This window comes from Bombina bombina, chromosome 5 (genome assembly GCF_027579735.1).
Source record: "Bombina bombina isolate aBomBom1 chromosome 5, aBomBom1.pri, whole genome shotgun sequence".
Classification (NCBI taxonomy): Eukaryota; Metazoa; Chordata; class Amphibia; order Anura; family Bombinatoridae; genus Bombina; species Bombina bombina.
In genome coordinates, this window is record NC_069503.1 from 911,219,974 (window position 1) to 911,236,107 (window position 16,134).

The following is a 16,134-nucleotide window of genomic DNA, read 5'->3' on the forward strand; positions in this document are numbered from 1 at the left end:
TTTGACGAAAATCTTTAGTAGCCTGTAAGTAAAACTTCAAGGCACAGACTACGTCCAGATTATGCAAAAGACGTTCCTTCATTTAAGAAGGATTAGGACACAATGATGGAACAACAATCTCTTGATTGATATTCCTGTTAGAAACCACCTTAGGTAAAAACCCAGGTTTGGTACGCAGAACTACCTTGTCTGAATGAAAAATCAGATAAGGAGAATCACAATGTAAGGCAGATAACTCAGAGCCGAGGAAATAGCCATCAAAAACAGAACTTTCCAAGATAAAAGTTTAATATCAATGGAATGAAGGGGTTCAAACAGAACTCCCTGAAGAACTTTAAGAACCAAGTTTAAGCTCCACGGGGGAGCAACAGTTTTAAACACAGGCTTAATCCTAACCAAAGCCTGACAAAATGCCTGGACGTCTGCAACTTCTGCCAGACGCTTGTGCAAAAGAATAGACAGAGCAGAGATCTGTCCTTTTAAAGAACTAGCTGATAAGCCTTTGTCCAAACCCTCTTGGAGAAACAGAATTTATGCTTACCTGATAAATTACTTTCTCCAACGGTGTGTCCGGTCCACGGCGTCATCCTTACTTGTGGGATATTCTCTTCCCCAACAGGAAATGGCAAAGAGCCCAGCAAAGCTGGTCATATGATCCCTCCTAGGCTCCGCCTACCCCAGTCATTCGACCGACGTACAGGAGGAAATATGCATAGGAGAAACCATATGATACCGTGGTGACTGTAGTTAGAGAAAATAATTCATCAGACCTGATTAAAAAAACCAGGGCGGGCCGTGGACCGGACACACCGTTGGAGAAAGTAATTTATCAGGTAAGCATAAATTCTGTTTTCTCCAACATAGGTGTGTCCGGTCCACGGCGTCATCCTTACTTGTGGGAACCAATACCAAAGCTTTAGGACACGGATGAAGGGAGGGAGCAAATCAGGTCACCTAAATGGAAGGCACCACGGCTTGCAAAACCTTTCTCCCAAAAATAGCCTCTGAAGAAGCAAAAGTATCAAATTTGTAAAATTTGGCAAAAGTGTGCAGTGAAGACCAAGTCGCTGCCTTACATATCTGGTCAACAGAAGCTTCGTTCTTGAAGGCCCATGTGGAAGCCACAGCCCTAGTGGAGTGAGCTGTGATTCTTTCAGGAGGCTGCCGTCCGGCAGTCTCATAAGCCAAACGGATAATGCTTTTAAGCCAAAAAGAAAGAGCGGTAGAAGTTGCTTTTTGACCTCTCCTTTTACCAGAATAAACAGCAAACAAAGAAGAAGTTTGTCTGAAATCTTTAGTGGCCTCTAAATAGAATTTTAGAGCACGGACTACGTCCAAATTGTGTAACAAACGTTCCTTCTTTGAAACTGGATTCGGGCACAAAGAAGGTACAACTATCTCCTGGTTAATATTCTTGTTGGAAACAACTTTCGGAAGAAAACCAGGCTTAGTACGCAAAACCACCTTATCTGCATGGAACACCAGATAGGGTGGAGAACACTGCAGAGCAGATAACTCTGAAACTCTTCTAGCAGAAGAAATTGCAACCAAAAACAAAACTTTCCAAGATAATAACTTAATATCTACGGAATGTAAGGGTTCAAACGGAACCCCTTGAAGAACTGAAAGAACTAGATTGAGACTCCAGGGAGGAGTCAAAGGTCTGTAAACAGGCTTGATTCTAACCAGAGCCTGAACAAACGCCTGAACGTCTGGCACAGCTGCCAGCCTTTTGTGAAGTAAAACAGATAACGCAGAAATCTGTCCCTTCAGAGAACTTGCAGATAATCCCTTCTCCAAACCCTCTTGTAGAAAGGATAAAATCCTAGGAATTTTTATCTTGTTCCATGGGAATCCTTTAGATTCACACCAATAGATATATTTTTTCCATATCTTATGGTAAATCTTTCTAGTTACAGGCTTTCTAGCCTGAATAAGAGTATCTATTACAGAATCTGAAAACCCACGCTTTGATAAAATCAAGCGTTCAATCTCCAAGCAGTCAGTTGGAGAGAAACCAGATTCGGATGTTCGAATGGACCTTGAACAAGAAGGTCCTGTCTCAAAAGGTAGCTTCCATGGTGGAGCCGATGACATATTCACCAGGTCTGCATACCAAGTCCTGCGTGGCCACGCAGGAGCTATCAAGATCACCGAAGCTCTCTCCTGGTTGATCCTGGCTACCAGCCTGGGAATGAGAGGAAACGGTGGGAAAACATAAGCTAGGTTGAAGGTCCAAGGTGCTACTAGTGCATCTACTAGAGTCGCCTTGGGATCCCTGGATCTGGACCCGTAACAAGGAACCTTGAAGTTCTGGCGAGACGCCATCAGATCCATGTCTGGAATGCCCCATAATTGAGTTATTTGGGCAAAGATTTCCGGGTGGAGTTCCCACTCCCCCGGATGGAATGTCTGACGACTCAGAAAATCCGCTTCCCAATTTTCCACTCCTGGGATGTGGATTGCAGACAAGTGGCAGGAGTGATCCTCCGCCCATTGAATTATCTTGGTCACTTCCTCCATCGCCAGGGAACTCCTTGTTCCCCCCTGATGGTTGATATAAGCAACTGTCGTCATGTTGTCTGATTGAAACCTTATGAATTTGGCCTTTGCTAGATGAGGCCAAGCTTTGAGAGCATTGAATATCGCTCTCAGTTCCAGAATGTTTATTGGGAGAAGAGATTCTTCCCGAGACCATAGACCCTGAGCTTTCAGGGGTTCCCAGACCGCGCCCCAGCCCACCAGACTGGCGTCGGTCGTGACAATGACCCACTCTGGTCTGCGGAAGCTCATTCCCTGTGACAGATTGTCCAGGATTAGCCACCAACGGAGTGAATCTCTGGTCCTTTGATCTACTTGAATCGTCGGAGACAAGTCTGTATAATCCCCATTCCACTGTCTGAGCATGCACAGTTGTAATGGTCTTAGATGAATTCGTGCAAAAGGAACTATGTCCATTGCTGCAACCATCAATCCTATTACTTCCATGCACTGCGCTATGGAAGGACGAAGAACAGAATGAAGAACTTGACAAGAGCTTAGAAGTTTTGATTTTCTGACCTCTGTCAGAAAAATTCTCATTTCTAAGGAGTCTATTATTGTTCCCAAGAAGGGAACTCTTGTTGACGGGGAAAGAGAACTTTTTTCTATGTTTACTTTCCATCCGTGAGATCTGAGAAAGGCTAGGACGATGTCCGTATGAGCCTTTGCCTTTGACAGAGACGACGCTTGAATCAGGATGTCGTCCAAGTACGGTACTACTGCAATGCCCCTTGGTCTTAGAACCGCTAGAAGGGACCCTAGTACCTTTGTGAAAATTCTCGGAGCAGTGGCTAACCCGAATGGAAGTGCCACAAACTGGTAATGCTTGTCCAGAAAAGCGAACCTTAGGAACTGATGATGTTCCTTGTGGATGGGAATATGGAGGTACGCATCCTTTAAATCCACCGTGGTCATGAATTGACCTTCCTGGATGGTAGGAAGGATCGTTCGAATGGTTTCCATTTTGAACGATGGGACCCTGAGAAATTTGTTTAGGATCTTGAGATCTAGAATTGGTCTGAACGTTCCCTCTTTTTTGGGAACTATGAACAGGTTGGAGTAAAACCCCATCCCTTGTTCTCTTATTGGAACTGGATGAATTACTCCCATCCTTAACAGGTCTTCTACACAATGTAAGAATGCCTGTCTTTTTATTTGGTTTGAAGATAATTGAGACCTGTGGAACCTTCCCCTTGGGGGTAGTTCCTTGAATTCCAGGAGATAACCTTGAGAAACTATTTCTAGTGCCCAAGGATCCTGAACATCTCTTGCCCAGGCCTGAGCAAAGAGAGAAAGTCTGCCCCCCACCAGATCCGGTCCCGGATCGGGGGCCATCCCTTCATGCTGTTTTGGTAGCAGTGGCAGGCTTCTTGGCCTGCTTACCCTTGTTCCAGCCTTGCATCGGTCTCCAGGCTGGTTTGGGTTGAGAAGTATTACCCTCTTGCTTAGAGGATGTAGAAGTAGAGGCTGGTCCGTTTCTGCGAAAGGGACGAAAATTAGGCTTATTTCTAGCCTTAAAAGACCTATCCTGAGGAAGGGCGTGGCCCTTTCCTCCGGTGATGTCTGAAATAATCTCTTTCAAATCGGGCCCAAACAGTGTTTTGCCCTTGAAAGGGATGTTAAGTAATTTTGTCTTGGAAGACACATCCGCTGACCAAGACTTCAGCCAGAGCGCTCTGTGCGCCACGATAGCAAACCCTGAATTTTTCGCCGCTAATCTCGCTAATTGCAAAGCGGCATCTAGAATAAAAGAGTTAGCCAATTTAAGTGCATGAACTCTGCCCATAATCTCCTCATACGAAGATTCTTTATCGAGCGACTTTTCTAGTTCTTCGAACCAGAAACACGCTGCCGTAGTGACAGGAACAATGCATGAAATTGGTTGAAGAAGGTAACCTTGCTGAACAAACATTTTTTTAAGCAAACCCTCTAATTTTTTATCCATAGGATCTTTAAAAGCACAACTATCTTCTATGGGAATAGTAGTGCGTTTGTTTAGAGTAGAGACCGCCCCCTCGACCTTAGGGACTGTCTGCCATAAGTCCTTTCTGGGGTCGACTATAGGAAATAATTTCTTAAATATAGGGGGAGGCACAAAAGGTATGCCGGGCCTTTCCCATTCCTTGTTTACTATATCCGCCACCCGCTTGGGTATAGGAAAAACATCGGGGGGCACCGGAACCTCTAGGAACTTATCCATCTTACATAATTTCTCTGGAATGACCAAATTGTCACAATCATCCAGAGTAGATAATACCTCCTTAAGCAGTGCGCGGAGATGTTCTAATTTAAATTTAAATGTTACAACATCAGGTTCAGCTTGTTGAGAAATTTTCCCTGAATCTGAAATTTCTCCCTCAGACAAAACCTCCCTCCTGGCCCCTTCAGATTGGTGTGAGGGTATGTCAGAAGCGTTATCATCAGCGTCCTCTTGCTCTTCAGTGTTTAAAACAGAGCAATCGCGCTTTCTTTGATAAGTAGGCATTTTAGATAAAATATTTGCAATAGAATTATCCATAACAGCCGTTAATTGTTGCATAGTAATAAGTATTGGCGCACTAGATGTACTAGGGGCCTCTTGTGTGGGCAAAACTGGTGTAGACACAGAAGGGGGTGATGCAGTACCATGCTTACTCCCCTCATCTGAAGAATCATCTTGGGCACTATTATTATCTGTGGCATCATTGTCCCTACTTTGTTTGGACACCCTGTCACAATTATCACATATATTTAAATGGGGAGACACATTGGCTTTCATACACATAGAACATCGTTTATCTGATGGTTCAGACATGTTAAACAGGCTTAAACTTGTCACCAAGCACAAAAAAAGTTTTAAAATAAAACCGTTACTGTCACTTTAAATTTTAAACAGAACACACTTTATTACTGAATATGCGAAAAAGTATGAAGCAATTGTTCAAAATTCACCAAAATTTCATCACAGTGTCTTAAAGCCTTAAAAGTATTGCACACCAAATTTGAAAGCTTTAACCCTTAAAATAACGGAACCAGAGCCGTTTTTACATTTAACCCCTATACAGTCCCAGGAATCTGCTTTGCTGAGACCCAACCAAGCCCAGAGGGGAATACGATACCAAATGACGCCTTCTGTAAGCTTTTTCAGTGTATCTTAGCTCCTCACACATGCATCTGCATGCCTTGCCTTCCAAAAACAACTGCGCATTAGTGGCGCGAAAATGAGGCTCTGCCTATGACTAGAGAAAGGCCCCCATCTGAAAAAGGTGTTCATACAGTGCCTGCCGTTTTTTAACAACAATCCCCAAGATTATAATAATTATAAAGCGCTATAATCTGTCAAATATGCTTAGCAAGTAATCATTTTAGCCCAGAAAAATGTCTACCAGTTTTTTAAGCCCTTATAAAGCCTTTATTCTCATACTTAATCTAAGAAAATGGCTTACCGGTCCCCATAGGGAAAATGACAGCCTTCCAGCATTACCAAGTCGTGTTTTATCAATGTGGCCATCATACCTCAGGCAGAAAAGTCTGCCAACTGCTTCCCCCAACTGAAGTTACTTCATCTCAACAGTCCTGTGTAGAAACAGCAATCGATTTTAGTAACGTTTGCTAAAATCATCTTCCTCTCACAAACAGAAATCTTCTTCTCTTTTCTGTTTCAGAGTAAATAGTACATACCAGCACTATTTTAAAATAACAAACACTTGATTGAAGAATAAAAACTACATTTAAACACCAAAAAACTCTTAGCCATCTCCGTGGAGATGTTGCCTGTGCAACGGCAAAGAGAATGACTGGGGTAGGCGGAGCCTAGGAGGGATCATATGACCAGCTTTGCTGGGCTCTTTGCCATTTCCTGTTGGGGAAGAGAATATCCCACAAGTAAGGATGACGCCGTGGACCGGACACACCTATGTTGGAGAAAAGGACAATATCCTAGGAATCCTAACCTTACTCCATGAGTAACTCTTGGATTCACACCAATAAAGATATTTACGCCATATCTTATGGTAGATTTTCCTGGTGACAGGCTTCCGAGCCTGTATTAAGGTATCAATGACTGACTCGGAGAAGCCACGCCTTGATAGAATCAAGCGTTCAATCTCCATGCAGTCAGTCTCAGAGAAAGTAGATTTGGATGATTGAAGAAATAAAATAAGTATAAAACACCACAGTCCTCTTACGACCTCCATCTTAGTTGAGAGTTGCAAGAGAATGACTGGATATGGCAGTGAGGGGAGGAGCTATATAGCAGCTCTGCTGTGGGTGATCCTCTTGCAACTTCCTGTTGGGAAGGAGAATATCCCACAAGTAATGGATGATCCGTGGACTGGATGCACTTAACAAGAGAAAAAAAAAACTCCAGTCCTCTCTTGAGGGGAACATACCCATTAAAGTGAATGTAATCTTAAGATTACTGCCCCCATGGTATTGGATATACTTTTAAAAATGAGGCCGGGTTTAATTCATAAAATGTTTTATATTTATGTATTTTCGCAATTTTTTAGCTTTTTACCCCTCCGCCGATAACCGCAGCTCTCCAGCCCTTCATATTGTCTAATTTATTGACAGATGACGATTGTTAAAATAACTAATCCTTGATTTCAACCCCTTTGCATAAACGTCACAGCCCAGGGGGAAACAAGGATTAGTTCTTTTAATAATCGTCATCTGTCAATCAATTAGACAATATGGCTGGGGGGAGAGCTGCGCTTATCGGCGGAGGGGTAAAAAGCTAAAAATTTGCGTAAATACATAAATATAAAACATTTTATGAATTAAATTTTCTGCCAATGCAGTGGGGCAGTAATCGTCAGTTTACATTCACTTTAAGGACTATACGAATCTTCTGACACTTCTCTGCCATCCTCCTCTAGTGACGAAAGGCAAAAAATGACTGGGGGATAGGGTAAGTGGGAGGGATATTTAAGCCTTTGGCTGGGGTGTCTTTGCCTCCTCCTGGTGGCCAGTTGTTGTATTTCCCAACAGTAAGGAATGAAGTCGTGGACTCTCCCTGCCTTATGAAAAGAAAGGTTCTCTTACATGATCAATAAGCTGCTGCTGTGAACCTTTTTGCGATATTTTGTTTTGCTAACTTTATGAACAAAATTAGTGTAATTTACTTTTACATCTGCAGAATGATTGCTCTGACTCACCAGCTGCCTGTTCATTTGTTCTGACTTCTTCAGTTTCAACAACGCTTTCTGCAACATATATATAAAGAACATTACAAGAAGCAAATGCTAAAGAAAATAAGGGTTTAAAGTAATGCAATAGAATGCATAATTAACAAATGCATAATTAAGAGACAATGCAAAAACACCTAGTCTTAATTTCAAATAAGCATTCAATTTTTTTGACAAATTTATTTTCTCCCTTTTCCCGCCCCACTGTATCATGTGACCGGCATCAGCCAATCACAGACTAGTATACGTATACCCTATGAGCTTGTGCACATGCTCAGTAGGATCTTGTTCCCCAGAAAGTGTACATAGAAAAAGACTGTGCAAATTTGATAATGGAAGTAAATTTGAAAGTGTCTTAAAACTGCATGCTCTTTTTGGATCATAAAAGTTTATTTTTATTTGTGTCCCTTTAATAAGTAGTATGCTGCATTAAGTGCCTTCGAGACGCTGCACTGTAGATCATTTCATCACGTTTGGCACAAAGAGCTTAAAGGGACATTCATTATTTGTTGAATCTAAAGAGACAGAATTTTCGTTCTTAAAGGATTAGTTACATCCATAGATTGGAACAAAAGTGTAGATGAAGCAAAAAACTTAAATTATGCTTACCAGATAATTTTCTTTTCTTCTGACGGGGAGAGGCCACGTAATTTAAGTTTTTCTTCTTAAACGGGAAGAGGCCACAGCTGAATTAATTACTTTTGGGAAAACAATACCCAATCTATAGAGGACACTGAATGAAAAACAGGAGGGAAAAAAGAGAGACGGACCTAATCTGAGGGCACCACAGCCTGCAAAACCTTTCTCCCGAAGGCTGCTTCAGCAGAAGCAAAAACATCAACCTTGTAAAGCCTGGAAAAAGTATGTAAGGAGGACCAGGTAGCCGCCTTACAAATCTAAATAGAGGCCTCATTCTTGAAGGCCCAAGAGGAAACCACTGCTCTCGTAGAATGAGCTGTAATCCTCAGAGGAGGCGTATGTCCCGCTGTATATAAGGAAGTCGAAGAGGCCCTCTGACCCCCACGCTTTCCAGAAAAGAGAGCAAACAGAGAAAGAAGTTTGTCTAAATTCCTTTGTAGCCTGAACATAGGACTTCAAGGCACAAACCACATCCAAAATTATGTTGAAAACGTTCCTTCGACGAAGGAGGATTAGGACATAAGAAAGGAACCACAATCTCTTGATTTAAGTTGTGAATTGACACAACCTAGGAAGAAAATCTAACTTGGTTCGTAGAAAAGCCTTATCAGCATGGAAAGCCAGATAAGGAAGGACGCGTTGCAAGGCAGCAATCACAGATACTCTGTGTGCAGAAGCAATAGCCTGTAGAAAAGGAACCTCCCAAGAAGACAATTTAATGTCTACTTCATGCATAGGCTCCAATGGAGTCCGTGCAAAACTTTAAGAACAAGATTTAAACTCCAAGGAGGAGCGATAGATCTAATCACAGGTCTGATCCTAGCAAAGCCTTAACAAATGACTGTTACTGCACAAGAGGTTCGCTGAGATTCCTGATGTGCACAGATACTAAATCTGTCCCTTCAGGGGACTTGCAGAAAAGCCCTTCTCCAGTTCATCCTGGAGAACAGAATAAGTAGGTCCTCCACACCTTATGATAGATGCGACGAGCAACCAGCTACGATCTTGAATGAGAGTAAAAATAACACTCAGAAAACCCTCTCTTGGCTAGGACTAAGCGTTCAATCTCCACACAGTCAGCCTCAGAGAATCTAGACATAGATGAACAAAGAGACCTTGGTCAGCATATCCCTGCGACAAGGTAACTTCCACAGAGGAGTTGATGACATCCCCACTAGTCCGCAAACCATATCCTTCGCGGCCAAGACTGAGCAATCAGTATCACTGACGCCTGCTTGATTCGAGCCACTACACTAGGTAGTAGTGGTAACGGCCAGAAAAGATCAAATAGATTGAACCTCCAAGGCACCGCTAATGCATCTGTTGGCTCCACCTGAGGATCCCTGTATCTCAACCTATATCTGGGTAGCTTGGTATTGAGACGTCATAAGATCTACCTCTTGCAAATCTCCACAAACACTCGGGATGAAGAGACCATTCCCTGATAAAATGGGATGAACCCCGCAGAGACCACGCCTTCAGAGCATTGTATATTGCCCGAAGATCCAAAATGTGATCGGGAAGGAGCTTTTCCTCCTGAGTCCATAGACCCTGTGCCTTCCTGGCACCCCAAACAGCTCCCCATCCTGACAGACTAGAAACCGTAGTCACAATCACCCAGGATGGTCTTGAGACGGACGTCCCTTGGGACAAGTGATCTGGACAAAAACCACCAAAACTCTCGGTTGTCCAGAGAAATCTGTTGAGACAGATCTGAATGATCGCCGTTCCATTGCTTCAGCATGCGCAGTTGCAAAAGTCTGAGGTGAAACCTGGCAAAGGAAATTATGTAAAATATAGAAATAGAGCAGCACAGCAGTATTAATAAAGCAGTAAAATTTATTTCACATGTATAGCAAACATGTAAAAATAGGACAAACCGTCTGACATGTTTTGCGCCCTCTAGTGGCGCTTCATCTGATGAATAATGCTTAATTTATATGTTTCCTATATTGTGCTGAATATACCATTTCTTAATAATAGACATATTTTGAAATTAATGTCAAAGAAATAAGAGAACCTAAGTCATAAGCAGAAAATTTAAAGTGACAGTACTGGAGGACATGTATCATAAATTAAATTTTTACTAAGATAGTGTATCCTAATAGTATACCAAAAGACCATTAACTTGAGTATTATCCATAATAATAAATAACAATATATGAAGCTTTGTACTTTGAGTCATTTATTGATCAAAAATGGGGCTTTGAGTGATGGAATTTGGGTATTGGAGTAGGTCACATTTGTGCCACTTATTTCAATTCAGTATAGCACAGTATAGTGATCAGTATTTTTTTCATTTATGATACATGTCCTCCAGTACTGTCACTTTAAATTTTCTGCTTATGACTTAGGTTCTCTTATTTCTTTGACATTAATTTCTAAATATGTCTATTATTAAGAAATGGTATATTCAGCACAATATAGGAAACATATAAATTAAATATTATTCATCAGAAATTAAATATTATGAACTATAAATATATGAAATTATGTGATGTTATGAATTTATATTTAACACTGTATTTATTGCACCGATATCATGTTATTTCTTTTCTTTTTTGCTACTTTTGGCTTGCAGCTCATTATTGAGAATTTGTATAATATATGAAGCGTATTTGTTTTTAACTGTTTTTTTTATATAATTGTCAGGTGTTAATAATTTTTTAATTACTTGTGTGGTTATACAAGATAGACTTCAGTGTACTATCCTTAGTCTATGATGAAGCGCCACTAGATGGCGCAAAACATGTCAGACGGTTTGTCCTATTCTTGCATGTTTGCTACACATGTGAAATACATTTTCCTGGTTTATTAATACTGCTGTGCTGCTCTATTTCTATTTTTTATCACTTACAAGCAGTTGGTTCCTGTTTTTCATGAGCATTGCACCTTTGCCCTTATGCATTGCCCGTAAGCCTCCATTTGTGGCGTCTGACGTCACTGGTGTGAGCCCAGGAGGTGCCCGTTGAGGAGTTTGGAGCGGCCAGCCGACACTGTTTGTTAAAGGAAATGATGTCCATGCTGGACACGAGACCAATCATCTCCATACACCGAGCTACAGATGGCCTTAAGGAGGTGTGGAGGGCAAGACATGTTGAAGCTAACTTGCAACGTCTCTGGTCTGAAACTTCTCATTGATACAAGAGAACTCTCTCTAGATTTATCTTCCATCCATGGGATCGAAGAAGACAGAGGAGAATGGACCTTATTGTCTCCATCTTGAACGAGGGGACATTTAAAAACTTGTTTAAGCACTTTAGGTCCAAATCGGACGGAAAATTCCCTCCTTCTTTGGGACCACAAAAAGGTTTGAATAGTATCGCAAAACTCTCACTGCGATAGGCCCCGGGACAATAACTCCTAAGAGGACAGATCCTGCACGCACCCCAGAAAGGCTTCCCCACATTCTGGTCAGGAAGACAGGAGGAATCTGCCCTTGGGTGGCTGAGACTTATGACCTCCAGGACCCATGGATCCTGCACGTCCCTGAACCAAGCGACTGAAAAGAGCGACAGTCTGCCCCCTACACGATCCAGAAGAGGACCAGGGACCGCCCATCCATGCCGACTTAAGCTCGGCGGGCTTCTTGTTCTGCTTGGATTTATTCCAGGACTGAGCCGGCTTCCAAGAGATCTTGGTTTGCTCTGGCTTAGTGGAAGACTGCTGACATGGGCTTTATCAGAACGAAAATTGTCCCTTAGACTAGTTCATATTCTCTTGCGGTAGGAGGGCACCGTTGTCCCCTGTGACCGTGGAGATAATTTAGTCCAGGCCTGGACCAAACAAAATCAGTCCCTTAAAGGGGAGGGTCTAGACTTAGAAGTCATATCCGCAGACCATGACTTCAGCCAGAGCCCGACAGGCCTGAACAGAAAAAGCTGAAGCCTTAGCATTCAGGCGAATAATCCGCCTAATAGCATCACAGACAAAATAATTAACAACTCTCAAGGCCGTAAATCTTTCCTAAGTAACGTTGCGGGGACCCTCCATCCTGATCAAATCCTATAAGGAGTCACACCAGAAGGTAGTTACCCAGCAACCGCTGCAACAGCCGCCGCCGGTTGAAACAAATATCCCGTATGTTGAAACCTCTTTCTTAACAGAGTTTCCATCCTTTATCCCATCCTTTAAACGAAGAGCTATCCTCAAGCAGGATAGTAATACGTTTAGCAAGGGTGAAGATAGTGCCATCCCTTTTAGGGACGGAACCTCACAACTCCATTGAGAGTCCAGAACCGGGAACAATTTGTTAAAGCGAGAAGAGGGGAACAAGGAAACCAATCCTGTCCTATTCATTCTTAATAATGTTCACCGTCTAAAAGGAGCAAGGCAGGTAAAGGTACCACCCTGTCCTCAAACTCTATCCATTTTAGGAATCAAGAGGTTCATCAGGCAATTTGGCCTCGGCAACCTCTGAATTCGCCAAAAACATCCTTTAGAAGAAAGTGCAAATTTCTAAAACTAAAGTCTGGTTCCCCCACAGCCGGAGGTTTAGAGGCAGCAGACTCCGACCCAGAATGTTCATACTCTGAAGTCTCAGAAAGATAACCCTATCAGTTAAACCCAAAAAATTATCTGATGTACTCTGTGAAGAAGTGCAATAAAAAAAAGCCACAGACAGTGCCGTCTGAACTGCACAGTAACGTTTGGTGAAAAAAAGGCCCCCTCCAGATGGAGGATCAGCAATGCTACAGAAAACTGCAAGTGTAGAGAGATAAGAATGTAGGGTGCGCACCTCACTGGACGACAACTCCTCAGAGGTGGACGGCTCAGTGGTATCAAACATGTTTGATATTATCACATTATCAAGGCATATGGAATATAATTGAGAGGGCGGAACTAAGGCCTCCTCACAATATAAACAGGAATTACTCTTTCAGAATCTTCCATCGCTGGTGCAATAACCAGAGAACTATAGAAATAAAACATCTTATTTTATTCAAAAAAATGGCACCTTTATATCCCAATGGCTGGGGCAGTACAGAGATTTATGACTCCTCTCTGATAGACGCCCGGGGGGGGGGGGGGGGGTTATATCACATGGTGCATAATGCGGGACCGTCCCTGCTATGAGAAAAAGTGCACCAAGCTTGTAAGCTGCATGGTTCTCAAAGTGAAAGTCAAACCTGTATATTCCATAACAGCCTATGAGCCCATAAAATCTCACATATAAAAGCAGCATAAAATCAAACAAACATATAAGATTATTCCCCACTGTTCAATAATCGCCCTCAGGAGATATCGACCGTTGATTCTGTACAGATAAAAGGAATCACACTGTGACACTGTCTTCTTGCGTAATCATACATGTATAGAAAATGAAACAATCTTACCAGAATCTATACCGTGGAACAGTAACACGGTCCTTCAAGATTGACAGATAGTAGCGTAGCTTCTGACATGGACATGAGTGAAGAAAGCAGGCAGCGAAACTCGTCAACGCTCATTGCTTATGGAGCTGTTAAAATAAGTAGGGATGGTTTCGAAAGAAAGACTCTCCCTGCAACTAAGGACTCTAACTTACATCCATGCTCTCACTGAGAGGCTGACAGGCCTACTTAAAACTCCAGTCCCATGCCGAAGAGTACTACCCTCCATAAGAGACTACTCCGAATCTTCTGACACTTCTCTGCCAACCTCCTGTGAGGAAAGGCAAAGAATGACTGGGGTATGAGGGAAGTGGGGGAGGTATTTAAGCCTTTGGCTGGGGTGTCTTTGCCTCCTCCTGGTGGCCAGGTTCCGTATTTCCCAAAAGTAATGAATGCAGCTGTGGCCTCTCCCCGTTTAAGAAGAAAAGACGACAACAAGCCTATCAAATTAAAACTTTTACAAATCCTATGACAATAAATTAAAACTAGCTATAAAAAAACATAAATTATGCTTACCTGATAATTTTCTTTTCTTCTGATGGAAAGAGTCCACAGCTGCATTCATTACTTTTGGGAAATAAGAACCTGGCCACCAGAAGAAGGCAAAGACACCCCAGCCAAAGGCTTAAATACTCCTCCCACTTCCCTCACCCCCCAGTCATTCAGCCGAGGAACAGGGAACAGTAGAAGAAAAATCAGGGTGAAAGGTGCCAGAAGAATAAAAAAAAGGACGCCCCACATAAACATTACGGGTGGGAAGCTGTGGACTCTTACATCAGAAGAAAACTATTATCAGGAAAGCATAATTTATGTTTTTCTTCTTAAATGGAAAGAGTCCACAGCTGCATTCATTACTTTGGGAAAACAATACCCAAGCTATAGAGGACACTGAATACCAAGATGGGAGGGTACAACAGGCAGGCCATTCTGAGGACACCAAGCCTGAAACCACTGTAAAACAAAAAACCCTGCTTCGTCTGAAGCCGAGAGAACTTAAAAAGGAAAAGCCCCAAGGACACTGAACCGCAGATAGTCCAGCATCCTAGCTAGAGACAGCAAATAGTACTTAACTGAGCGAACAGTCCGTCCCCCACCACTCACCCCGCAATAATGAAGGGAACACCAGCATGAACTCCAAAGGGACAAGGCAAGGAAGAACCGAAGGAAAACCGGAAGTACACCACATCCAAAAAATGAAAATCCCCTCATAGCGAGCCCAGCTCACAAGACCCAAATAGGTCCTGACAGATAGGGGAGGCTACGCCTATAACCGGCAAAAACCAGAGGTATAAAACCAGCATAGGAACAGAGAAACTGTACTCTCAAACCTCATGCAAAGCACTGAAAGACAACTGAACTTAAAATAAAAGTATTCTACCACAAAAAAACGTGCAACAACCCAGATGAAACCCTTAGTCAAGAACACGCAGAAAGCATCAGGATGACACAGAAGAATACTGCCGAGAAGCAGAAACGGCCAGCAAGAAGAAAGACTGCAAAAATGAAATCCCCAGATAGAGGGCACACTCTAGGCAATCCAGCCGCTAGACCTACACACAGGTCTCCAAAAGGGGATACACAGAACCTCAATCGAGGCCCCCCAAGAAGAGAGATTACACCCAGAACCCGAAGGTAGTGTAAACCTGGACCTTCTGCTTGTAAGCCTAGGGAGCTAACTCTATGCCAACCAAGGTCCTGAAAAAGACAACGTCTCTTAGAACCCACTGCCAGTCGGGCCAACACAAGCATCAGCAGGTCTTAAACAGGGTAACAGGAAAACCCCAAAACCAGCTCAAAAACAAGCCGAAGAATGGCCACCCCCATCCAACCAAGTACGGGTACAACCAGACTCCAAGAACAGACGACAAGGCTGTAGACCCAAGGATCTAACAAAAAGGCCCAACATAGTCTCGACACGGAGCCAGCAAGGCTCCAGATGGAACGTAACAACCCAGAGAGAACACCTCTCTCTGAAGGATAACCAACAATTCCAACCTCCTGAAACCAGGAGAAGCCCTAAGAAAGGGACCACAACTCCCGAAGGAGGAGCATAAGCCCCCATCCTAAGCCATTAAGTCCCAGGCTAAAGGAGAAATCAATCCCCAACACAGATGTACGTTGGAAAGGATCCCCCTAGGACTAGCTCGCTAACACATAACCCAAGCGCAATAGCCGCAGCAGAGACACTGTAAACCCATTTGTCTATAGAGCAATGAATCCAAAGGGTTACTACAGCAAGCTGACCCAGAGAATCCGACCATAAGGCACAAAACAGCTCAATGAGCAACAGTCACTCAGAAAACCTGGCCAACCATGATCAGGTCAAGTAGTCCGAGTAAGGACATAACCCCAAACCAGCCCGTAAGCCTAAAAGTCCGGTAACAACCCACAACAGGATACACAAGGAAAAAGGC

At 42.9% G+C, this 16,134-nt stretch overlaps 1 protein-coding gene across 1 annotated transcript in view; it reads right to left on the reverse strand.

Moving 5' to 3' along the window:
• LOC128660956 (aspartyl/asparaginyl beta-hydroxylase) overlaps positions 1-16,134 on the reverse strand; it is a gene marked incomplete in the record, with an annotated part of 420,872 nt that overhangs the window by 105,946 nt on the left and 298,792 nt on the right. The window contains 1 exon segment of the mRNA XM_053715069.1: positions 7,680-7,727. Coding sequence (XP_053571044.1) covers positions 7,680-7,727 — 48 coding nt within the window.